This window comes from Mytilus trossulus, chromosome 1 (genome assembly GCF_036588685.1).
Source record: "Mytilus trossulus isolate FHL-02 chromosome 1, PNRI_Mtr1.1.1.hap1, whole genome shotgun sequence".
In the NCBI taxonomy this organism is placed as follows: Eukaryota; Metazoa; Mollusca; class Bivalvia; order Mytilida; family Mytilidae; genus Mytilus; species Mytilus trossulus.
Genome location: NC_086373.1, coordinates 84,970,323 through 84,997,482, shown reverse-complemented (window position 1 = coordinate 84,997,482; position 27,160 = coordinate 84,970,323). Strand labels below are relative to the sequence as shown.

Here is a 27,160-nt window from a genome sequence, read left to right as displayed (position 1 = left end):
CACATGAGATGATTGGATGCAGAAAATTTCAACTGTGATCAATAGAATTCAATCAAGTTCCGACTTTATCTGCAAGGTGAAGAGTAGGGGACCGGATCATTACCCTTGAATTGTAAAGAGGATTTTATGAATAAAAGGAAATATAGTGTTTACATTAGCAAGTCAGCAAACGAACAATACAAGCAAACCAAAAGCATGCATTATATTTATATAACAAAATAAGCAAAATAAAAGAGGGGAAGTTGTTTATTAATTCATGACACAAAATCATTTAACACACTTTACAAAACCAAAAGCATATTCAGATTATTAAAAAAAATGAAAATTATATATATATACCGGTACTTAAAATTTAATTTCTTGATAAATTAGGTATATAGTAGAAATCACCTTAAAGTTGTGCATTGTGAAAAATATAATTATCTTTTTATTGTTTAAAATCTACACTTGGGTGTGATATTTTTTCCAGCTTTTCAGAACAATTCTCTTTGTATGTACAAAAATTTATGCCAGATATTCTTGAGCTAATGACCTTTTCTTTTTGTATAAGTCCCACTTTATATCTTATATTACATAATTTCTTTCTTTATATCATAATGAAATAATTATCATAATTCCTACTTTTCAGAGAAACTATTTCTAAACAAAACTAGAACATGTACTTTAAACATTTGGTTTGTTTTGTGTGTCATATCTGTTTGCCCTTGCTCTTTATCTTTTTTTCATGTAAACGAAGTCTTTTTGTGTCTTTTTGCTTGTTTTTTGTGTAATTTGTGATTGCCTATATCTTGTTATTCATACAAAGATATGGTATTTGTACCTCTTCATATGGTTCCTTGGTGTATTATGTAAGCTGTTTTACTGAATATTATCTATCTTATCCCTACCCACAGAAGAACATTCTTTCCCACTGACTTAATTTGCTGTCTTTATCATGTAAAAGTTTAATTGAAATGTTTCTTTTTCATTGATCAAATTAAGCATGTGTGTCCAGTTGGTGAAAATGAAGAAAGTTATATGTTGTACTCTGAGTTCAGTTTATGTTGGCTCTTTTTTAAAATTTCATTGTCATTATAAAATTAATATTAACAAAATAAAAAAAATCACCATTGAAAGTACTTTACCCATTCATCTGTTTTCTTGGTGGAGTCAGATGTTGGTGTTAAGTGTGGGGTGTTGTGTTGTTCAATATTTCAGGTAATTACAGTTATACATGTTATGTATTATATTTACAGCCTCCTCCACCACCGCCAGAGTTCCCTCCCTTCCCAATCAGAGCATGTATATTGGGCAAGGTATTTAGTGGAAAGTCATCTGTACTCAAGAAATTAACACAAGGTATAGCTTATTTATTGATTGAATAGGTAAATATAGAAACAAAAGTGCTAAAAAAGGTAGATAACAACACATCCATCAAAAGATAACTATATAACCATCAAAGTTTTTTTTCTTTTATTGCATTAATGCTTTGACTAAAAGATAATTTCTTAAAGACATATATTGTACAATAAAAGTCAGGGTGAATAACCGCTATTTATTTTTAAAGATTTGGTAAGATTTGGCAATGACACAACCTCAAGCAGAAAATGCAGAAAATTTTGTCTGAAACATTGAAAAGAGCATTCTGCTAAGAACCTTGCATTTTTTTATTGTTTGAAATTTAAGTGAAATTAAAATTGTTTGTACAGCTTTATTGAGATTTAAAAGAATGGTATTTTTAACCGGATTTTTGTGACAAAAATGTCGGTTATTGATTTGGGGATGTACAGCGGGCGGGCGGCAACCAAATGTTGTCCGTGCATTAACTCATGAACCGTTCAACCAAAGCTTTTAAAATTTAAATATGTTGTTACTGACAACTAAATGAAGGTCAAGTTCAATAATGGCGATTTTGACTTTTACCGTTCAGGAGTTATGGTTCTTGAAAGATTGAAAAATGGAGTTTCCAGTCGTGTCTGTGCATTAACTCATGAACCGTTAAACCAAAGCTTTTAAAATTTTAATATGTTGTTACTGACAACTAAATGAAGGTCAAGTTAAATAATGACGATTTTGACTTTTAATGTTTAGGAGTTATGGTTCTTGAAAGATCATAAAATGCTGTTTCCATTCATGTTGTTGCATTTACTCATGAACCATTCAATCTAAGCTTTTTCAAATTTTAATATGTTGATACTGACTACAAAATGGAGGTCAAATTTGATATTGATGATTTTCACTTTCTCCATTCATCAATACTGGTTCTTGTGATATTGCCAGGACACAAATAAATGTTAATAAATCCGGTTTGCTGTCGTTGTGACAGCCTCTTGTTATTCTCTTGTATTTTAATTTATGTGAGAAACTAATAATATACAGGTAGACATTTTATGGACAAGCATTTACCTTATCGGTAAAAATAGATTTAAACATATATACACCTTTAATTTTATTGTATTGTTTTTCAGAAAGAAGAGTTGAAATTTTATGTGTGGATGATTTAGTAAATGGTGCGTTAGAAGCACACAAAAATGGAGAAACAATGCCACAGGTATAAATCAGTACTGGTGAATAGAAATATTCTAAATCATGATAAGAGTTTGTTAAATATCAATTGGTCTAAAGCTGGTTTGTCTTAGCTTTTTGATATTAAAATATTTTGATCTGATTTTCATATGACTTGAAAGGGAATAATAATGTGTTGACGATTGACCAAAACCAATGTTTACTTCTTGTTAGTTGGTTAAATCAAGAAAAATAACATTTTTGTGGAATTTGGAATACAATAAACATTTTGTCCTCAAATATGTAGTACACTTGTGTTTTATGTATGTGTTATACAAGGTATTTAATAAATACATCTTGAGGTCACAATACTTTCAACAATGGACAATAACCCGCAATGTACAACAAGCTCTAGATTGTCTCAAATCTGGATTATTTGTGAATAAATTTATAAAGTGATGATTGTATATCTGACTCAAATTTGAAATACTTTGCCTTCAAAAAACAAAAAGAACATCAACAATCACTGACTCAACAGGGTTAATTAGCATTGATCAGTCATATTTTTTTTGAGAAAAAAAGACCATATATGTGTCCTTGTTTTGTGAATAGACGAAATATAGTAAATTGATAAAAAGTTTTGAATTATAGAAATAAAATGATATGGCATTGCTAACTTTTGATTTTAGATTGAGCCAGAAGCAACAATAGAACCAGTTCCAGCTGGTAAGTAGGATAACCACAGATAATGATCTTTTTTTACTTGACAATACTGCATAATTAATGGAGAAGTAGAGACATTTATTTGTATGGGTTATTACCAAAAGAAGAAAAAATTAACAATTACTGTTACCTGTATATCAAATTTAAAACCCTTTCCTCAAAGGCAATTTTTTTTTTGCACACTTGATTCACAATATTTTCAATAAAATGCTGAAAATATGCTTTGAAGTATTTTAAATTCATTGCGAATAACAAATATTTCATAAAATGATTTAAGTCAGATTTTCTTATAAATGTCCTTTTCATATTGGATACAAATCTTATTAAGTCCGATGCAGACATTTCCTAGTCAAAGTGTTTCCACTCAGGTACTATACGGGTGTCGAAAGGCGTCATTATGGAGTAAAGGGGGTGGCGTCATTATGGAGGAAAAGGTTAAATCATTCTGATCAGTCACCATCAGACCTTTTGCATTTTCTAAGTTAATATACTTTATACTGAAAATTTTGTATCTACAAAGAAATTTTGTTTTATGTAAGATATAATAGACATTCGCAAATTTAGGTCAAATATTTAAGACCAATATTTATGACTTATTGCTAAGTAAAACTGCAAAACAAAACTGTACACATTGTATTCATTACTTAGAACATTTTCTATAGGCATTACAATAGAAGTGAGAGCTCCAACAGGGGAAAGCACTGACTTTCTTTCCTCAGGTATATCAGCAACGAAGAGTGCATCAATGTTGTTAGATTTTCATACTTAATCAGATATATATCTCTGTATTAGTTGTAGTCATTTTCAGGTAGCTTTCATCTTGAATGTTGCAGGAATGTTTTAAACTAAATTTTGCATTACATCTTTTAGTTATAAAATATATGCATTTATATTGTATTTCTCTTCTTTTTTTTTTTGGATTTATTCTAAATTTTAGAAATCTGGTATGCATTTATCATATAAAATATTCTATGCTTGGTTCTATATTCTCAGTTTTTCTTGTCTTATCAGAAGAATTGCATTTTACTATCATTTTTGTTTGTTTGCTGGACAGACTATTGGCATATTATCTCTATTTTAAACTCTTGAGAGTGGTTAGACATTTTGATTTGAAGCAGTAAAGGAATTTTGGATGAAAAGATGCTTTCATATAATTTTTCAGAAAAATTGACCTTTATCATTATTCTATAATACAATAAGCTTATTCATCTGCATATATGAAGCAAAGTAGCTTTTTATTCCCTTTATGTATTACTACGATCTTAAACATTTTGAATTTTAGGATAATTAATTTTGAAACTAAATTAACATTTATTAGATATCCTTTTTATATACAAGTTCTTCCAAATTATTTTGTTTCAGTGGGTTAACCATACATTCATATTTTTCATACCTATGTTAATTCAGATAGGGATACAAAAATATAAACGAACAAATTTACTTGACTAATTGCTGTATAACTGTGTTTAGTTGAAACAGTTGATGATACAACAGTAACCACCACAGATCCTGTTCCTGCTCCAGAGACAGCTCCTGTCGCTACTACAGAAGAGGGAGAACAAAAACAGGAGACAAAGAAGACAAAGAAAGGAAAAGATCCATCCAAACCAGCTGTAAGTCGTATAGTTTGATACATACACAGAGATTGTGCAGCTCATTAACCCAAGTTTGATTTCATTGTCTAAGTAGTTAAACATTATCATCCTATACCATTGCTAATTCCATTCCATGCACAAGGAACATAGTGATGAGAATACATGCACTTGGAAAAAGCTCACTTCAATGTCATTTCTTTAACATACAAATCATATATTCTATTTTTTACAGCTGATAGTCTTGAGAATAGCCTGCTTTTAACTTATATTATTTTAAGTAAAATAAAATTGTCCTAGTCTACTAGTATGCTTTGCTTAGTAACACTTGATTTTGACTTTTTTGAATTTCCCTAAAAATGTGTTGTAATTTTTAACAGACTTTATCTAATATGTCATTTATTTACAGCAGAAAGATTCTGAACCAGAGGTATATAATTTTCTGAGGATTGATTTGCAGTTTTATTCCTTCCTTTTATATCTTAATTTCTTCCTCCATAGAGTGTTAACGATTGAAATGATGACAAAAGAGACATGTTTTAATTCAATTATTTGTAAAAAGATATTTTTATTGTTAAAAGCTATGTTATTGCTAACAACACAGTTTTATAGTTCAGATGCACAAAATTATGATAATTCCATTTTGCACATATTTTTTTTAGATTTAATCTTGTATATTCCTAAATCCTGATATAGGTTTATAATTAATATATAAATCAAAACAATTGCATGCATTTCCAACTAACAATTATCAAAAGTAAATCCAAAATTTTTGCACATTTCCAATTTTGGATGAAAATATAATTTCATTTCATAAAAAAAAAGTTATTTTCCTTGTAGTGCTAAAATGTTTGTTTCATGTGCAAGGTCATTGAAGAGTTATTCTTTTAATCCCAACTATAATTCCTCAATTAGTCTATACCAGTGTACAAATTTGTTGATCATAAGGGGCTAAAAATGTTTAATCAAAACACCACTTTCAGTATACCTGAATTTTTAAAGCATTGGAAAGTTGATTATTTATTTATAATAAACTTTTATAACTTAATCTCAAACTGAGAGCTTAAAAGCATCTATAACATATTTTTGTTCAGTTAATCTACAGATCATTAATTTATTATGCTGCTTTTTTATTTTTACTCTTCTACACTTGTATATAAAATAGCTGGTTTATTTTCTAAGGGAGATAACTTTGGAAATAAAAATGAAAATGAAGACTGTGAAAATGGTCGCCAGTTTTTTAAATTTTTCACGTGAATATAAATTTGTAGAGTACTTTTGGTATTTTCTTCTGACAGGATATTTTAAATTATGAAACCTTAATAAATCCACCAATATAGATATAAGACCTAGAATAAAAAGATATGACAACAAAGAAGTTGATTTTAAATGCATTAAAAAACACCCTGAAGAATTACAATAATAAAATGATACATGTATATTGTTTTGTTTAAAGATGTTACTTCTATATGATATATAATCCCTGATTATTGTAGAGCATTACCGGCAGTGACGATGAAGATAACGTTTGTGTATGTTTCGTCTTGTTTGTGGCTACACATTTCTAATGTAGTGGTTTACTGTATGTGTGTTTTACACATCATTATCATGTATAAATTACCACCTAAAAGATATTTCCATATTTACCCAAATTATTCTAATCAAATTAACACCTATATCATGTAATTCATAAAATAGCATTTACTTTCATTTAATAAAACATGTGAAATTTTGCATTACACTAGCTTTACTTTAAATACATTGTACTAAGTTTTAAGGGTGTTACCAGTATATTAGTTCATTTTCTAGAAATCCTTATTAGTTAAAAGTTGGTTTGTATGTTTAAGAAGAAATATTTGACAGCTTTATTTTGCAAAATTATTTGATAACTTAATTCCCATTGTCAACCATACAAGCTAGTTGTTTAAGTTGGATGATTTGTACATTATTACTGTCATTCCATAAAAGTTTGTGGTAAATGTCATGAAGTAATACATGTGACAAACACATTACTTTTATTCAGATGAAATTTATTATTTTCTAATTTCTTTCTTACAATGAATTTTAAGTAAGGTTTCACATGAAGATGATCATTCTCGTATTGCAATCATGATAATTAATTGAGGTATTGCAATATGCATAATTTTGTTGGAAAAATGTGCAATTATTTTCTGAGAAGTCATTTAGTAAACTTCTCTGTCAAAAACTCAAAAAGGAACAAAGAGTGGTTGGACACTTGTGTGAAACAAAAATAAGACATATATATAAAAATGTATGAAAATTGACTGAAGGTAATAGGTTATTAAATGTTTTGGGTTCTTAAAAGACTTTTTTTTATGACCTACTAGTTCAGGTTTACTGGTAACTTAATTTTGAAATTTAAGCAATAGATTAGTAATAATTTTCAGTAAGTGTTGAATTAGTTATTTTTGGTACAAAAGACATAGCTTTGGGCTATTGGGTTTCTCTATTATTTATATGGATGATCTGCTTAAATTTGAATTATTATTGTAGTCATGTCAAATATCTATACAGAATGGAGCTTTTATTTAATGGCTTACTTATAAAGTTTCATCCAGGTTTATTAACTAGTTAATGCTTATATTAAGAAATTCTACTGCATCAAGGATTTTTGTCTCAAATGTTGGATATTACAAACATAGATATTGTATTTCTGGCAGTGTTGATAGAACCAACAATTGTTTAAATTTATGTTAAGATTGTTTTAGTGATGTTTTGTATGTCGTTGCTAAGTGTATGATGAAGACCTTGTGTGTTATTTGATTTTACAATGTATAAGCTATTGTTAGGAATATTTGACAGTTTTTTTAACATACACTTTTCTTGTCTAATGATACAACTCATCATATTTATTTGATTTCAGATTTGCTGTAAGAAAGCAATACATACATATAAGTTGACCACATTTTATGTTATATTCAGAATTGGCAAAATTTATTCAGATTTTATGGATGACAATATAGGTTACAGATTTATGAAATTGTTATTTGTGATGAAATTATTTTTCTTCTAATACAGATAATTTATTTTCAATCAAAAATTCAAATATTTTTGGAATATTTAACATAGAATTCTAGTAGTTGCTTTGTTTTAAAGAAAAAATAGTATAAACATGCATTGACTTTTTATTAAAATGAAAGTTATAACCTCTTATCCCCTCTATGATAAACTTATGTTGTCATTTACCAGAATTTCCCAGTTTTAGTACATGTAGTAGGTTACATATTCAAATCCAGAAGTTTAAGAATTATATTTGTCATTCTGTGTACTTTTGGTATTAATGATTGTATTTGCCATTTCAGCCAACCCCTAAAGCCAAGCTAGGTGCCAAAGCTCAAAAGTACCTGAAAAGAGGTGCCCCAATTGATGACCAGGTTATTGTAGATATAATTGTTGAGGCTATTAGGTAGGTCTTATATAAGTATTATTTATTTTCTTAAAAATAATTCAGACTCTACAAATAGAATTTGAATTAACAAACAGATTAAATATGTTTTAACATTTTATGCCTTATAAGTAATTCTAAAACTGTATATATTTCATGAAACATGTCAATCTCTGTAATGTTTTGAAATATTTATAAGACCAAACAATACCTTCTAGTGCAGACATAAGATATATTTAACCTTGTTTTATAGAAATATACCAGAGGGAACAGGTTGGATTTTAGATGGTTTCCCATCTAATTATAACCAAGCTAAAGTATTGGAGAAAGCTCTTACAGGATTTGGTGCTGCAGACAGCAAGGACAAACAAAAATCAAAGAAATCTAATTTAGTCCCTGACCCCAGACCAGCACCACCACCTGCAGACCCAGCCAGTGGAATAGATGTTGTCATTAAGTTTGAAATTAGTGATGAACTCTGTCTCAAAAGAGCTGCAGGACGTTACCGTAAGTCTCATCTCGATTCTTTTATCTCTAAGAATTGTAAACACTTTTTTGTTGTTTTTTTTTTAATTCAAGTTTTCAAAAACAAAGTGAATGTCTTAATGTATTAAGCTGAAGTCATGTTTACACTTTTCAGATGAAATATAACACTTATCTTTGTTTTTCAATTTTTGTATGCAAGATACTCATGTTGTGGTTATAAACTAAATTCTATAAACTATACTTTTATGCATTCTAGACACTGTACAAGGGGATGAAGAATTTCATCAGGAATTTAAGCCTCCACCAGATGGCAGTGCTACAGGTGTAGGCAAACAGGAACAAGTTATACCTGTTGCTGACCAGGCTCATGACCAAGAACAGATTCAACATAGGTTAGTATAACTGTTGACACATTATTTGTTATAGTTATCTTATTCTGCTGTGCAAAGCATGTAGGAATCCCAAACCAAAAGTGAAAAGTATGAGGACGGTAATACAGTAATACAGATGCCGCTTTATTCTATGAACAATTGTAAATATATCACTTACATCAAATTCTTTATTACCTTGAACTTTACAGTTCATCGGTGTAAATACAAATTCATCTCTGATTAACTTTGCCCAATTTACAAATTTTGAACTTTTTCTGTCAATATCGATACACATTTCTTTGTATACGGAGCTTAAAATACAGTTATTTGTTGACATAATTTTGAACCAATATTTAAAAATTTGTAGTTTCCTTTTAACGATCATTGGAAGTCTTCCTAGTTCCATGTATATCATTGCAGAATTTGTAGACTGTTTAACACCAAGTTGTCTTTTGCAAAAATGCAAATGGACTTTTTCGACATCATCACCTTTATAAAATCCCCAGAATTCGCATGCATAAGAAATTACACTACCTACGTACACATCAAATAGAGACAGTATAGTTTGAGTATTTAAATGGTCATTCCTTAACGTGGATAACATGGCAAACATTGATTTTCGACCTTGTTCTGCCAACTTCTTCTGCGTAAATAGAAATTTTCCATTGAATTTTAAATTAAATCCTAAGTAACAGAAGTCATTGACCGTCTCTAAACTCTCATTATTATAGAACCATCTCTCATCATCCTTAATAACACCTCCTTTTTGAAACACAACTACCTTAGTTTTGTCAATGTTAACTGTTGAATCGTTTTTCACGGTATATAGTTTTAAAGAATCCAGCATTGACTGCAGACCTTGAACAGTTTCCGAAAATAGCACCATATCATCAGCATACATTAGAAGAAAAAGACTTAAATCTCGCATCTCAAGCGAAATACATCCATCGATTAAAAAGGACATTTCACAGTCATTCACATATAGAGAGAAGAATATTGGCGACAAAACCTCGCCTTGAAACTTGCATATTTGCATGTGACAAATTTATTCAAAATCGATTTGTATTCAACATGAAATGAATTACTTGTTTCAGAATAACAGGATTTTTAGATGCATGGCCAAAATTAGAAAAATGGTATGCTAAGTTTGGTACACTCAAAGTGGTTGATGCAACACAAGAAGAAAAGACTGTATACCTGGAAGTTGATAGAGTTCTTGAGGATACACTTGATAAGGTAAGGAATAATTTAGTTTTGTAGAAATTAACCTTTTTTAAGGTTATACCTAACACTACAGGGAGATAACTCTGTAAAGTCAGCTTAATGTTTTAATTACACTGGGTTGAAAAATGAATATAAAGCTTCTCAATGATGAAAATTGGTGTTTGTCAAACTGCTTTATAACCAGGGTAATTTTTCTGACAAACCAGTTGGTTCAAAATTTTCAAATTTTTATATTTTTGTTCAAGGGTCAAAGTAAATACTTTGACAAAATTTTATGAAAATTAAACAAGCCAAATAAATTTTAGTGAAAGTGTTGGGTACCACCTTAAGTATTTGATAATCCCAACTCCTAAGTGGTTACCTGGATTTTTTACTCACTATTTTTTGGCAAAAGATTTTGAAAAAATGAGTAAATTATTATTTTGCCCGGACATTATGATATTTTTTTATACTTTAAGACAATAGTTCTAGGATCTTAAATATTAGTTCATGATAAAAATATGTGAAAATCCACTTCAAAACTTATTGTTTTTTTATTCATAAGTGAATTTCTTATTTCAGTTTTATTATAAATTTGTAAAATAAAATCCTGTATTTTCTTCTTTTTTTGTAGCTTCTAGGTAGAAATCAACCAGAAATTTCAGAAACGGCTGATATTCCACCAGTGGAAGAAAAGAAAGAAGTTGTTAGTATTTTGTATTTATATACATTTATACATTCAAACAAAATGTTTAAGGAAGTTGTAGTTATTGGAATATATTTATTCATTACAAACTAGGACAGTAAATTTTCAGATGGGTCAATAATTGTAAACAATATTTACAGCTATTGATAGTTTTATCAATGATGATTTATAATGCAAAACTATGGCTGCAAACACGGCACCTTAAACACTCTGAAACAGATAAAAGATAAAGCACAACAAAACTGCCTTGAAAATAGAAATGATAGCCTGTACTAGTGATATTTCCTTTTACAAATAATTGTCTTCAGTTAAATGGTAAACATTTGTTATAACTTCTTATCTGTTTTAGCCACCACCTGAACCAGAAACCCCAAAAGAAGAACCTGAAGTCAAGTCGAGATCACCATCAGGTTCAAGAAAAGGTAAAGATGGCAAATTTTCTCAAGTCTTTCATTAATTGAGATACTATCAATTGACAAACAAACAAAAATGGTTTCTTTTTTTCAATTGATAAATTCATAGTAAAAGTACATATAGAATAAGCATTGCATATGAAACATAGACATATTGTCACTCAAGATATAAAGCTCTAGATTTTCAGAGAAAATACAATTATGAATAATTTAAAAAAAATTATTAAAGAAAAGTTATTGCTTGGATGTGTATGATATATGAATCCACACAATATATCTTTTCTTTTTATGTATTCTTGTTTTTATTAGGTTCTGGAAAGAAAGGGTCAAGGCCAGGATCCTCTCGAAGTAAATCACCAAAGGATAAGGACAAGAAAAGAGACAAATCTGGTTCCCCTAAACGAGGAAGTGGAAAGAAATCTGATACAGGAAGTGCCAAAAAAAGTAGTAGGAGTGAGTACTTACATAATAAAGTTTTGTCTAGTTTGTCGCTGGTGAAAAGACTAGGCCCTTTGACTGCAGAATTTATATATCATTTAAGTTGTACTTGTCTGCACTCTTTTCTCTATAATGCCTGCCGATTTGAGGTGATTTTTGTTTAATTAGTGTATAATGATGAATCTCAGGTCGAGATTCTGTTTTGAAGGACTTAATGTGATACAGCTACAGACTGACTCATCATATCATATTTTAGGACCAACATTGGCTTTTGATCAACCTATTATACTGAATGGAGTCATTTTAAAGTGACTAGTAAATTGATATCACATTCAGTGTAGATTTTACTCTGCACTCTGAAATCGTTATTATCAGTAAAAAAATCCAATCTCGATTATATAAAAAAAAATCATGTTGATTCTATTGTATATATTTGAAATCCTCTTTCAGGATACCAAAACTTCAGTCTACAATTTAAACTATGAAAATTTAAAAGTTCATGAAACATATTGTATTTTACAGTGGGTTCACCGAAAGGCAAGAAAGGATCTGGTAAGAAGAAGACTCCTGAACCTGAGCCAGAACCTGAACCACAAGAACCCACAGGACCACCTCCACCAGAACCAGGTTCAGAAGAATGGAGTTTTGTTGATCTACCTTTGCAAGAGGTGTGTACCAGTTCTTTTCTGCTTTGAATAACCTTTGAAATATGTGTAATTGAATCCTTTTGAAGAATAAAAAATAATAAACTTCAGCTAAAAAGTTTTACATTATAGATTTTTAAATCAATGATATTAAATATCGTTCTATTAAAGAATATTTTATTGTTCAAAGTTGTCAGTGCTATTAATATCAAACTAAGAATAATATTCTGTGATACGTTACACAATGAACCTTTCCTTTATTTTAGACCTTTTAAGGGGAGATAATTTAATATATTGATCTATTAAAGGCTTATATTTTATGGTTAAAAGTTGTCAGTGCTATTAATATGAAACTAAGAATAACATTCTGTGATTTATTACACAATGAACCTCTCATTTATTTTAGACCTTTTAAGGGGAGATAATTTAATCATATTATTACAAAGTGTATTCTATTGCGAGTTCGATGAGTTTTAGTTTTATCTACCATATTTGACATTTGTTTGCTCCCTTTGAAGCAAATCAGTAGTAAGTATTCATTTAATTTTCAGACACTGGCAGAAATACTTTCAAAGTATTGGGAAGATATTGAAAAAGAATATGTGACTAACAGTAAATATGTATTTAGAAAAGTACGAGATGAGAGAGAAAATATTTATAGATACTTTTATCAAATCAGGTAAGAAATTGTATAATTTTTTTATTGTTTAAAAAAAGTTTTGATATAAGAATTGTCTTCAGTTCATTTGTTCATAAAGAACTTTTACCTCAAAAAGCTTTTAAAAATAAATTTCCACAGGTTAATTTTATTAGTGGTAGAAAAGATCGGAAGCTATATTTTGAAATTCAGATATGAAAATAGTTTATGAATTACAATCATCTAAAGATTTGAAAATGCTAATTATCATGTGTTGAAATGTTTTCAGGAAAGATTACATGGCATATCTTAGAAGACCAGATAACAAACAAGTCTACATATCCCAGTGGCAAAAGGTATGGCATTAGCTAGATAATTTTCAGAAGTATATGATCATATTAAATGTGATACCTTGCTCAAAAGCACATCAGCTTTTAAAAAAGTATTGTTATGATCAAGTTTTAACAAATAGTTTCAAAAATAGCAATGTCATTACAAATGATTTCTTTTGTTGCTTGAAAAACTCATAAAATGCTCTCAAAAATAACTGAATTAAATTTCAAATTTGTAATAAATGCTATTTAATCATTGAAATATTCATTTAGGAGTACAATGAGATACCAGATGACATGAGAGAAGATGAAGAAACAAAGGCAGAACTACATCAACGTGTGGATGATTTAACGGAGGCTCTGTGGAGTATATCAGACGAAAGGAAAGTTCAAGCAGAGAATGAAAGACAGAATATAGTCAATGATGGCTGGTTAGACGATAGACTTGGTGTTCTTAGTAACTTCTATATCACAACAATGCAGGCTGAAGTAGATAGATACCAGGACACAGTCCGTTTAATGAAGGATTATTACAGAGGCATGGATGGTCAGATACCTGATGAACTTAATGCTACTTATGCAAGATTACCACTAATTGAGGTATATTATGAAATACATCTAACTTCAATCTTTTTTTTTTTTTAATGCATGCTGTCTTATGTATAGTACAAACATTCATTTATGCATTATAGAATATCATAATAATGAGAAAACTCACTCAGGCCAACTATTTTCTTTCAACTGATGTTTGTATTTTTAATATGGAATTTTTTTTTTTTTTTGGAGACTAGTGAAGCAGAAATGGTCTACAAAATAATACTTCCAGGGGGAGATAATTCAAAACTTGGTAAACGTATTTGACCATTTTTATTTTAATATTGCAGCCAAACTTCATTGGCTCTGGGATATTTTTTAGTTCATTCAGTGCTGTTTTACCCAAATATAATATTTTCATTAAACTCATAGTCTTTCAAATGTTTAGAAGTTATATCACCAAAATATATTTGCATAGTACCCATAACATTATACTGTAAATTCAGAAATTTTTGTGTGCATTTATTATTGCGATTTTGTCATTATAAACTAAAATGTGATTTTAATTTTTGCGATGTTCAGAAAAATCCTGTAAAGTTCATACAAAAAATTTCAAAATACGAGTTTTAATTATTGCGATTATATATAATCTGGTCGCATTTTTGGCAAAAATAAAAACCTCGCAATAATTTCTGAATTTACAGTAACCAATTTATACACAAAATAAACTTAAAATCACCCAATAGTAATCATACCCATATAATGATATTAAAGTATTTTACACAAATATAAATGACATTATATTACCAAGATTTTACATTACAGCTTCCTGTGGAAAGACCACCACCACCAGAAATACCAGCTAGTGAAACTGGATCTGCTCCTCCCTCAAGACCAAAATCTGGAGAAAGCAGTAGGTCACAATCTCCTAAATCTCCAAAAGGAAGTAGGTCATCATCTGCTAAAAAGAGGTCACAGTCACCTAAAGAAAGAAAATCTAGGACACCATCTGCTAAAAAGAGGGATAAGAGTAAAGAAAAGAAACCTGTGGAGGAACAGCCTATAGCTGAAGAAGGAGATAAGAAAAGGTAAAAAAGAAAGAAGCCTGTTCTATCTAATGATTTTTATGAATGCATTTGAGGAAATACAAAACCATTGTTTCTTCAACCCCTGCTTAATTCCAATTTTTCTTTTTTTCTTTTCTTTTTTGCTAATGGTAGCTAGTTATAAAGTGCACAATAATTTTAGTAGCACAATTATAATATTTTTTTAATTCAAGTTATCTCCCTTTTTAAATTGATGAAACAAAAGGAAATTCCAATACATAGATTTCAATTATTAATTACTCTTTTAGTATTCCATACTTTACATACATTGCAGAATTCCACTGGTTCCTCGTCGACCAGTCTCTCCTGATGCTGATGCTAAGGCTGGTGCTGCAGCTGCTGCCAGTAAAAAGGACAAAAAAGGTGGAAAGAAGGATGATGCTGGCGCAGCCGAGAGTCCTCAACCTCCAATGGATCCAGATGAGAGATTGATATTTGATGCTTTTCAGACTGCCACTGGCACACTTAGTAGCATTGTGAGTACATTAAGGGTATCATTTCTATCAAATAAACACAGTAGGAATGATGTTATATGTATTGATTTTTAGACAAAACTTTTTTTAATTCAGAATTTTTAATCACTATCTATCTCATCAGCCATTTTTGATCTGCCAGCAGGTCCCGTTTTGGAAATGTTACATGTCATAACTTAATTATAGTGTTACACTTTGAGTTTCAAAAGAAAACATAATTTCATATTTTTTTTAACATCCAGTTACAAAATGAGCAAGCTGCTAGAGAGCAAGAAGAAGAGGCAGAGAGAAAAAGAGAAGAAGAGAGAGAAAGAGAAAAGGCAGCAGCTACTGCTGCAGCAACCAAAAAAGGTGGTAAAGCAGACAAGGGGAAAAAGGGGAAAAGTAGAAGTCCATCTCCAAAGAAGAAGAAAGAAGGGGAAGCTACTCCAACACCAGGTAATGGCCAATTTTATCTTTTTTTTTCATTTTTGCCTTTTAACTATAAAAACATAGAGATATAAAATTCACAATGACCAGCAAGACAAGATGTACAAGTAAATGTACATGGCTAAAGTCGTCAGTTTAAGCCCTTAAATTTCTATTTTTACACTCTTTATTTGTGTTTTGGGGCAATTACAATAGACCATAGAGAGAAAATATACAGAACAAATGAACAGGTTCAACAAAGAGATTTTAATCATAAATAAAAATGTCTAAAATGTTATAGAGTGTCTATTGATGAAGATGCCCTTAGACCTCTAGGTGAATGATGCAGGCTCTATTGAACCTCTTAGTGTCTACATTGTAAGAAGTTATTCAATAAGCAAAATTATTTGTTTGTATTACAATGATGTTTTCAAACTCAATTTTATCTTTCTTTTTTAGTGTCAGAATCAGAAAGTGAAGAAGATAGAGAAAAGAAAGAGAAGAAAAATAGAATGAAAGAAGAGTATTACTTTGCCATACAAGAAGAAGGTAATAGAAGATTTCCTGTATTTTTTACCAAAAAGATAATAAATGGGTGATACCTGTAATAATATTGTTGTCATCTGAAACTTTCTTCAAACAGTTTTAAAAAGTTTAAAAAGTGTTTCGTAATGGGAAGAGTGGATAAATATTGAAATAAATTATAAATTTCTTGGAAACAGCAGTTTGTTTGTATATCTTTTTTAATTGTAGAAAAGCTGTACTGTAAAATTAGAAATTATTGTGAGGATTTATTATTGCGTTTTTGTCATTTTAAACAAAATGCAAATTTAATTTTTGCGATATTGAAAAAACTAATGTTTAATTCATATACAAAATTTCAAATTGCGTGTTTAAATTTTTGCCATTATGACCCTGTCGCATTTTAATATCACAATAATTAAAACATCGCTATAATTTCTGAATTTACAGTATATGAAAATGGCAGTAAATAACAGGTTTTCAAATTTGCTCGGACTTTTTTGTGCAGCCATTTAAAAAAAAAAATCTTCTGCAAATACAAGCGGATAAATTTTCACTCTCATATTAAGGTTCATGTGGACCCTACAGCTAAAATGGACGTATTTTCACCTCAAAATTTACTCTGAGTACAGACAAACTTGTGCATCTGGAAATGTTTTATGCCATAGCATGCCCTAGATAAATAGATTTCAAATGCATTGTATGATTTAGAAAGTTCATAACTTAACTGGATCTTGCTGTGCACTTTTTTTCGTTCCTGCAGAAGATGATAAAATTTACAAACAGTTTGAGTTTCTCTTGATTTGGTCCACTCAGGTACACCAATTATTGTCAGGTATTTATTGTCCATCTATTGTCCATGTCAATCAAAATCGCTCACTTCAATTATTACCTGTGGGGAAGTTCTCAAACCTGTTTCCCAACTTAATTTATTTTGGCACCTTCTGAAAGAATGAAAAAAAGTGCACTGCAAAATCCTGGTAAGTTTTTATTTTTCTAAATCATAAAACATATTTAAAATTTATTAATCTAGGGCATGCTATACCTGAAATTTTGAACAGATGCGCAGGTTTGTCTGTACTCTGAGTAAATTTTGAGGTGAAAGTACGGACATTTTAGCCATAGGGTCCACATGAACCTTAAAGATATTAATCATTTTCATCTAAGGCACAACTTTTTTATCATTTAATCAGTTGCTTAACAGTATCCAGATGATTTAATACAGACAAGTGTATTAACTCCCTTAGTTTTAAAACTCTCAATTAACTAAAAGGGCCCTACATTGCATTTTCACAGACTGACATTAGTCAGATGTAACCTTATATAACCACTTATCAGTCCTGTTGATAAACATTGTGGTGCCAGCCAATAACTAAAGTTGTTTTAAAAAAAAACCTGCTTTAATACTTTTATTTATACTTATAAATGTTTATTTTATTAGAAACTGCCTGTAAGACAAGACTAGAGTTGATTAAACTTCATGCCTGTGGTGTATTACAAGACTTAAAGAACAAAGCAGACAATGCTTATAAAGATATGAATGATTGGTTAGGTGCTAGATTCCTTAAAGAAAATGAAAGGTAAGATCTTGTTAGGGATTCCACATCAGATAACATGAGTACCGGTACAAATTAAATACATTTCATGGAAAGTTACTGACAAATTATATCACCACTCTAGTAGAGGACTCATACTGCTTTTACCTTGTCTGTCATCGTTTTGTAGCCCAATTGATATTTTCATCACACTTTCCTTGGGTACTACTGAAAATAATGACTTCATATTTGGTCAGTTGCTTAATATTAATGTTTATATCCTTTGAGGACTGTTGGACTCCTATTTCCTGTTTAGTTATGTAAAAAGGTACTTTTAGATAATATTTGTCATATATTTGTCCAGCATTACTCATGTTACTGAACAGAATGACTCCATACTTAGTCAGCATATTGATAGTTATGACTTGCAATGTGTGAGCTCTTTTTCAGATCTATCAGACACCGATTACCTGTGTCAATATTTTAAATAATGAAAAGATGAGAACGACAACATTTTCAATTTTTTGTTTACTGTAGAATTATGTAAAGCAGAGTAAACAAATCAAAGAGTATCTGATACCTTATGAAATATTTATTTACTGAAAACCAAAATTTGTTTATTAAATGATATAGGATTATATGATCTACCTTTTCTATCCTTAAGTCTAGCGCAAGATTTCTTTAACCATATACCTTATGTTTTTATTTTTTCACAAAGACCGTAAGTTTATTATTGTGTATACTCATTAATAGAATGAGAATTGATATATATTGTGTTAAGCATGGTATGTTAATCACAAATGTTGGTTCTACATTCACGTTTTGTAAATGTATACTTTAGTCACCTCAATACACCATGGACTTGTTAAATACAACACTATATGTATTAAAAAGTATAAATGCGCCTATGTTGTCTCACCAAATAGTTTGATTCAAATACTTTTTTATTTCTTAATCTATTCAATAGTGTTTCTGTTCCTATATCATTTTTATGTGGAAATGATATTTAGTTTTAAGTCTTCAAACTAGCAAACTGTTGACATTTTTTTTCCAGTGAAGTGCAAGAGAGACTGTTATAGTTTAATGGTATTAAATTTATACTTTTTTATCGAATGACTTACAATCCAGTTACAATGAATTTACATTTCTGATTCATTTGAAGATTACAAATGATACATCTAATTATAAGGCACATATAGTAAGTATTTAAAAAAGAAATAGACTAACATATCAATTTCAATGATATTTTATATTAAACTTGTTCTAATTTTAACAGTGTTGACCATATGTCAGAAGTTATGAGGAATGCTGTTGAAGAAAAGAAACCATTGAAACAAGAATTAGTGATAAAACAAGAAGACTTCTTACTTAATGATGTAAGTAACATTTTATAAATAATAAACACTAATGATAAACTTCATACCTTTTCAGATGATTTATTAATTCATGGTTGTCTCCCTTTCAAAATTTAAATTATACCTTGATTATATTTTCATAATATGATTTTTTACGTTAATGTTGCATTTTTGTATTCTATTTTTGTTACAGGAATGCAATCATTCATATTCAACTTTTCTGTGGTTTGTTTAGATTCCCAATACTACTTTTCATATTAAAAGAAACTGAAAATTAGGCTATAAATTTCAAGTCTTTTTCAAGTTTTGATATTCTTGTACAGGATGTATTGTGGTATACCAGTGTCTGTCTGTCTGTTTGCCTATATCTTAAATTTTCTTTAAACAATTTTTATAAAATATTAACACATTACTAACATTTTTTCCACTCTGATTTTTAGGATTTGAAGGTTTTGAAGACCCCATGTCCAGCAACTCCGCCCCCACTTGAGGAGGAACCAAAAGCTGACATGTTTACAGTCAAACAACTTTATCAACTATTTAAGCAGGTAAATCAGAAAGGATTAACTTAAATGAATTTTTTAAGTTAATTTTCAACAAGTAAAAACACCCATCATCAATCAGCTTTAAAAAAAAGGTATTTCATAAACTTGATGGTAACTTTAACATGACATAGAACTCATTAGATTGTACTCAGTATAAAAAAATTGAGAGATTAATTGTATTTAAAGATAAAATACAGAAATTTGAATTGAAATACCTTCACACTAATATACATGCTGAGGTATAAGGGTCACCCTTATTTTTTACACTTATTAAAATATTGACCCTTCACCTTTGGTATGAAATATAAATGTTCAGTTCTTTTCAATTATGTTTTCAGTTCCAAGAAACAGCCCCAACTGGAGTGTTATCTAAACAGTCATTTATTGAAACATTTGAGACCATGGTGGGTGTGGCCTTTGGAATGGAACAACTTCCTGATCATTGGATGAATATAAATCCAGTACAGGTAAGAAATGCAGTAATGCAATATAAATATTATTGTATACCTGTAATTGCACTGTTTGCAAATACATAATCAAGTACTGTTAATGTTAAAATTAATTCATTGTTTTCATTATGACTAAAAATAGAGTGGATAGATTTTGAAAAAATTAAAACCTGCATGTGCTTACCCTGATACTAAATAAATCTTATTTATATTTTCAGTAACCTTATACATTTAAAATGAAAGTTATCTGACTTAGCTGATAGTGATTTTCGAGAATATACTTTCATAGTGTTTTTGTAATCTGCAATGGAAATTTAAAAAAACACGCCAGCTGTGATATAAGAAAGAGTGCTGAAAGTGGAATTAAACACCAACAAGCAATCAATCGTGTATTTTAATATTATTGTCTAATTACAGGTACAAGAATTGGCCAATGCTTTATCATCAGATGGAGAGTATGTAGATTGGAGAAGATGTTTGTTATCTATCTCACTTCCAATACCAATACCTACACAATCTGATTTACTGGCTACTCTACAGAAATTTAAAGAAATGGACCAAAAGTCTACAGGATTTGTTACCAGGGAACAGTATGATAGGGTAAGTTTTAAAATAATATCATTATTCAAGGGCTGTTGTGCTGCCATCAAGTCTATGCTCAATAATGCTTCTTAGAACATTTTAATTGTTATTTAAGATAGTTGTCTACTGCCTATTTTGCTGAATAATATTATAATTTTGTAATTTCAAGTAAAAATGAAAATACGTAAAAATTAGTGCAAAGGTATATCTTTCCCCTTGTACTAAATTATTTAAGGGAGATAATTTTTGTGAATCCCTGATTTTTCCTTATTTTGGTACAATGTATATTTATTTTGAATAGATGGATCTTTGGTTTGGCTCTATGGCTGATGGAACAGGATTTAATAGACTGGTTCATTTGAAAGCTGAATTATTTGATTTCTTTGCTGACCATACCAAAACTCCAGTTGTTATGGATTACATTAGTATGGTAAGTAAAGCTTTTGACTACAGTAGATGATTTAGATTTTAATATTGATTCTGATTCTGATTGAAATATGTATACAATATTTGGTCGAAATCACTTTTGAATAACATAGTTAGCTGAAAAGGATAGAAAGCTGATCTTTTTTCTTTATAAACCTGAATAAATAGGCTCACTGTCCAAACGGGCCCTTTTTCATAGTCCGGTAGCCGGTCGCTTTATACAGGTTTTACTGTATATTAATACCTATGTTTTTTGCATGTCAGCTATTCATATAACAATAATATAATGTACTGTCATAAGTGGCTTAAAATCTTTTCTTATCCATAGATATAGGAAAACTTGTGATCAAAAGAAAGAAAACTTATGTTAATTATAGATATTTTCAAACCAATCATAGTTAATGTTTCTTATATAGTTAATTGCATTTTCCCATTTTTTTTCAGCTGATGTACTTTAGTGCACATTCATATTCACATGAAGGTTTCTTAAGAGCTTTGTCAGTATCCTGTGGTCACCATATGCCTAGGCTTGGAAAATTAGATCCAAGACCTCCCAGTGTTTCAGAAAGGTAATGTTGTATAATATTTTTTATACAATTTTGAAATAAAATCCAAGTAGATCTAAAAATTGTAACGTTCTCATTAAATGCCTTATATTCATTTATAAAGTGGATTATCAGGAAATTCCTTGCAATAAATATATTTTTAAATATAAGGTAATGAATAACATTTAAAAAAAAAGTAATTCTTTTGTTATAATCATATTATCTCCTGTTTATCGTATTGTGTACTCTTATAGTTAATCAGTGTTAGTATTTTAAAATAGATGAATCATTTAAAAGAATAATATTTTTGTTATCCTCCCTAACCCTCAGTTTCAGTAACTTGGTGTTACTTAATCTACTTATGAGATATAATTCATATAAAAATGTTTTTACCTATTTGTTTACAGTAATTTAGACAGTTTAGATGACCCCTCACCACCTCCAGCAGCAGACGACATACCAGTAGATGCAGTTGATGCCCAGGTTCCACTGGATTCCCTGTACAGAGTTCTACATCATGGCGAAAGTGCTAAGGGAGACAGTCATAGATTTAGTGTGTCTGCAGATCCAGAAGATGCTACATCAAGGGTAGATAAATATTTGTTACAAAATTACAAAAATACGATTATCTCCCTTTACCAAAAAGTACATTGTCATGTTATTGCACATGATGTTTGATAAAATGATGGAAAAGGAAATCAATTCATAAAACAGGAGTATACATAATATAAGAAAAAGAAAGAAGCTTCTGCTTACCTGAAAAAAACATTTACAGGGTTGATAAGAGTATCTACCATTCCCAGATATAAATGTTTACTTGGATGTTCTCTGTTTTCAACAATGATTTATTGTGTAAATATTCACTAAAATTGTATTAGATTAATCTATGACCTGGCTATCTCCTCATATTGCTCATTTTAACATCAAAAGGTGAGTGAGGTCTATTTTTTTCCAGATTGGTATAGTTAATTTTGTTTGATTAAATAAAAAGTGTACAATCCATCAATATTATTGAAATAGGATTTTTACTCTCAAGTATCTTTTTTAAGAACATTCCATTTGTTAGTCAGTCTCATTATTGTCAGTCAATGAAACAGATTTACACAAAGAAAAACATACATTTTGTAATAAAAAAAACTTGTAATGTGTGCTTCCAATACATTTGTAATACAACTTTGTACTATTTTAGGAGAAACTCGCAGGAGTATATCAAGAACTTGGTAGTGAAGAAACAGAATCACTTCCTTGGAAAATACTAGTAGAACATCCATTGATTCAGGATATTGTACAAGCATGCCATACATTTAAATCAGTTGTAAGTAACATGCATTTTTGATAAGTATGAATTCTATTAGCACAGAAGTAAACTTTCTGATGATCAAGTCATTTACTCGTAATGCTATTTTGTATAATCCTTTTTCACATAACATATGTGTATATTAGATGTTTTCAATTTGAAAAGAAGGTATACATTTCATACACAGTCATATTATGGTATACCATTGTTCAATGTTTCATTCATCTATCCAATATAGAAAAAAGGAGATGTTACATGGTTGCCAATGAGACAGCTATCTGTTTAGACTATAGGAAAAAGATGTGAACAAAGTATGACCTTCAGAACACATTTTTTTTTATCCATAGTTTGCTTTTTTCATCAGATTATTAACCAAATGTTATGAAACTTATACACAATGCTTATTCCATAATATATGGATTGAACTTTGAGTGGCGTTTCACTGTTCTTGAGTTATGTCCTTTTTAACGTTATATGCAAGTGCAGCATTATCTGTGTACCATGAACACATTCTCCCTTTATTATGCAATGTTTTATTAAAAAAAGACCAGAACAATTTCAATTTTGATAATTTGTTGATTGTTGTTTCAAAATAATGTGACTTTTAACTGTTAAAAACTTGAAAATAAACACATTTTTTGGTTCCCTGAATTTGATCTTAAAAAGTTTACAATTAATATCAATATATTGAACATTCAATATTTTAATTATTTATATATGGTGTTTTTTTCTGTTTGCAGGATGTGAAAGCAATATTGAACAGTCCAAATGCAGAAATGGATTTACACAGTACAAAGACACTTGACTAATTTATAAATAGATTCTTAAATGGACACAACTGCATTTACAGATCTGATTTCAATAATTCCTTTAAAAAAATAACTGTGATATTTTTGTGTTAACATTATTTTGTAAACATTCCGTCCTATGATATTTTTTACCAAACTATCTGTATAAGTATCAAAAGAATATGCTGTGGACTTTTATACAATATATTATAATTTTTATCAAAGCAATTTGTTTTTTACGGAATATTTATTTTATGTTTTAATTAAATTATTTGGAACTGATTGTTTTATATTATTTAACCCAAAGTAAAACAGAATCATTAACAGTTTACATGGCATGTTATTTATAAGAGGCATTTTAATATTGACCAAGAGAGTCTGGTCTTAAACTAGAACACAGACAATTTGACAATTATTGAAATGTAAGAGCACATGTCTGCCCAGATATATCCAAAAGTGGTGTAAATTAATTATCTTAAATTATTGTAAAAATAAATATACGAAATGTGGGAAATGTATCAATGAAACAGTTGCCAAATAATATAATATTATTAAAAAAGACATCTAGCATTTGTCTAGAATTCAACGTATTATCTTAAAGTGAAGATATCATTTCCATAACAGCTGTCTCAATGGTGTTGTGGTATGCTTTCCCTGAATATCGGAGCTAGTTAGTTTAATCTATTGCTGGGTCAAACCAAAAACTTGAAATTATTATTTGCATTTCTGCACTAAGCAAGGTGCACTTATATCTGGCCAGTCATTGATTTTTGCTCCTGGGTCAGAATAATGTGTCAAGGTATGGTGACATGTCTCCCTGCAGGATTAAACATTTAAAAATCATCTGAATCAGGGTGTTAAACTAGTACAAAGTAGGATTCATATTCATCTCACAGTAACATGCTATCTTCCTGAAATGCATTTTTCATTTGCCATAGGATATTAAAAACCGATACAATACATCGTCATCATTTCTTTAAGTGCTGCATTCCCCCAGTCTAGAATAGAAGTAAATAAAAAGATTTCAACAGGTTATAATTATCTGCCTCCACGACCAAAATCAGAAGTTGTAAAAAAAGTTATAAAAGCTGAGAACAGACAAGTATTGGCCTAAAAATATATTAAGATGTGGCATGGTCGAACTAGTTTGTTTGATCCATCACATTTTAATCTTGATCCAGTGGAATAATTTTATGTTGAAAGAAGGATTCACACAAAGAAATAAGATACAAAAAATCATTTTAGCTCAATTATATTCAAGTTGCTGCATGTAAAACTTCTACTTGATAATACAGTAATAAAAAATGGACCCAGTAGTTATGACATGGCTAAAACTAACTTGCTGATTTAGGAAACAACCCTTCTTTCTCTCTTATGGCAGCTCCTCCACTACCATATTGATTTCATTCAGGAAAGTTGAGTGTTGCAGCAAAACTTGTTTTTTTTTGTGCTATTCTGAAAAAACTGTTTAAGAATTTTAATACATGAAAAAAAAGAGTATTACTTCAGAAAAAAAAATCCACCATAAATGAAAAAATGAAATTCTGAAACATGCTTTTTTTTTATATATATAAAATACATGTACCCTATATTACAGTTAAAAGCCCAACTTTAAACTCTTCTATTTTATGAAATTATTCATATAAAACTAGGTATTGAATAAAACTGGAAATCAACATCAAGTTTAGAAAACCTCCATTTCTTCTTATTGCTTAAATTCATGATGTTAGTTAGATTAGATTATTATTTTTCTACAAAGTTGTTTTATTGGAAATACACATTACACATCTTTTATTGCAAAATATATAACATTACCTTTCTGAAACACTGGGAGGTCGTGGATCTAATGTTCCTAGCCTAAGCATATGATGATTTGATGAAGAAGAAGAAGTTAAAGGACTTATTCAACAACTCACCCCAAGGTTTGATAGAATGAAGACCGATTATAGACGACGAGGCAGAGGCTATAATAACTTTAGAGGTCAGAATACCAACAGTCTAGATATAACAGACAACAACAAAGATGGCAAGACCGATATAAACCACAATCTTCATCAGCCACTCAGGATGAACGAAGATGTTTTAGAGGTGGAAAACCAGGTCACTTAAAGTTGGGATGTATTGAGAGCCGGAAAACCTTTAAACGTCAAGAAGTCTATGAAGCAGAACCATCAAAAGACTTATGTACATCAAGAACAGAACCAGTCCTAATAGTTTACCACCGGGATTGTATGGAAAGCCAACAGAAACTGAAGTTGTACTTAATGAAAAACATTGAAAACTTTACTTGACACAGGATCAACAGTGTCTACTATCAGTCATACATATTACCAAAGCAATCTAACAGATATACCTTTACTACACATCAACGAGCTACTTGATATTGCATGTGCAGATGGAAAACAATTGTTGGAAACATATACAGGAGATATAGAAACGAACTTACACTACCAGATCAGAACAACACTTATTCATGCTTACTTTTAGTGATGCCGGAGAGCAACTTTAACACTCAGATAACATTTCATCTTGGAACTAACACTCTTCAACCAATCATGGAGTCATTGAAAAATCAACATGGAACAAGATTTTTACAGTCATGCAACTTAACAACACCTTAGTACTTTTCGTAGACTTTTCGATCCATCACACGTAGAGAAAAGGAATTATCTGTGTCATTTTGGTCTTTTGTGGATAGTTGTCTCATTGGCAATCATACCACATCTTCTTTTTTATATAAGCCGCTATAATAACGCATTAGCTTTAGTCAGAAATGCTGTGAACATACCTGTACCATCAAACTAAATTTAATCATCAAGATAGCAGAATACACTGACAAACAGATACCATACAGTACAGCTGCAGCAATGTTACACTCATCTGAACTTCAACTGAACTGGGAAGATTTAGATATAGAACCAATACTTTTGGATTGTAGAGACAAGAACAACGGAAAGATAGACGTTCAGATTGTTAATGTTTCCACAAGGACTACTAGTATTAACATCCAACCAAAGCTGTTTTATGTGCAATAAAATCAGTCAATATTGAACAACAACCAAAAGATACTTCATCATCATCATCAGTACTTGATCAAGTGGAAATTACAGAAAGTGACTTAACCGAAGATCAACTAGAATGAGGGACAAAATTCATCAAA

General features: G+C 29.9%; 1 protein-coding gene across 3 annotated transcripts in view; it reads left to right on the top strand.

Annotated features, from left to right (window-relative positions):
• LOC134687679 (sperm flagellar protein 2-like) overlaps nucleotides 1-24,282 on the top strand; it is a 33,327-nt gene extending 9,045 nt beyond the window's left edge. The window contains exons 12-41 of one of the 3 annotated variants that reach the window (XM_063548147.1): nucleotides 1,236-1,338; nucleotides 2,448-2,530; nucleotides 3,174-3,210; nucleotides 4,678-4,820; nucleotides 5,212-5,229; nucleotides 8,123-8,226; nucleotides 8,459-8,712; nucleotides 8,948-9,083; nucleotides 10,157-10,298; nucleotides 10,900-10,971; nucleotides 11,321-11,393; nucleotides 11,694-11,837; nucleotides 12,345-12,490; nucleotides 13,018-13,145; nucleotides 13,393-13,459; nucleotides 13,709-14,035; nucleotides 14,795-15,057; nucleotides 15,350-15,551; nucleotides 15,791-15,986; nucleotides 16,416-16,505; nucleotides 17,920-18,058; nucleotides 19,290-19,389; nucleotides 19,809-19,916; nucleotides 20,252-20,380; nucleotides 20,780-20,962; nucleotides 21,246-21,374; nucleotides 21,815-21,939; nucleotides 22,323-22,503; nucleotides 23,105-23,230; nucleotides 23,953-24,282. In XM_063548147.1, the coding sequence (XP_063404217.1) occupies nucleotides 1,236-1,338; nucleotides 2,448-2,530; nucleotides 3,174-3,210; nucleotides 4,678-4,820; nucleotides 5,212-5,229; nucleotides 8,123-8,226; nucleotides 8,459-8,712; nucleotides 8,948-9,083; nucleotides 10,157-10,298; nucleotides 10,900-10,971; nucleotides 11,321-11,393; nucleotides 11,694-11,837; nucleotides 12,345-12,490; nucleotides 13,018-13,145; nucleotides 13,393-13,459; nucleotides 13,709-14,035; nucleotides 14,795-15,057; nucleotides 15,350-15,551; nucleotides 15,791-15,986; nucleotides 16,416-16,505; nucleotides 17,920-18,058; nucleotides 19,290-19,389; nucleotides 19,809-19,916; nucleotides 20,252-20,380; nucleotides 20,780-20,962; nucleotides 21,246-21,374; nucleotides 21,815-21,939; nucleotides 22,323-22,503; nucleotides 23,105-23,230; nucleotides 23,953-24,021 (4,017 nt within the window). In that variant the 3' untranslated portion in view covers nucleotides 24,022-24,282. Of the gene's footprint in view, nucleotides 1-1,235; nucleotides 1,339-2,447; nucleotides 2,531-3,173; nucleotides 3,211-4,677; nucleotides 4,821-5,208; nucleotides 5,230-8,122; nucleotides 8,227-8,458; nucleotides 8,713-8,947; nucleotides 9,084-10,156; nucleotides 10,299-10,899; nucleotides 10,972-11,320; nucleotides 11,394-11,693; nucleotides 11,838-12,344; nucleotides 12,491-13,017; nucleotides 13,146-13,392; nucleotides 13,460-13,708; nucleotides 14,036-14,794; nucleotides 15,058-15,349; nucleotides 15,552-15,790; nucleotides 15,987-16,415; nucleotides 16,506-17,919; nucleotides 18,059-19,289; nucleotides 19,390-19,808; nucleotides 19,917-20,251; nucleotides 20,381-20,779; nucleotides 20,963-21,245; nucleotides 21,375-21,814; nucleotides 21,940-22,322; nucleotides 22,504-23,104; nucleotides 23,231-23,952 lie in introns of all 3 variants that reach the window. The other 2 variants (XM_063548140.1, XM_063548155.1) reach the window with 2 other exon arrangements.
• The last annotated feature ends 2,878 nt before the right edge of the window (nucleotides 24,283-27,160 follow it).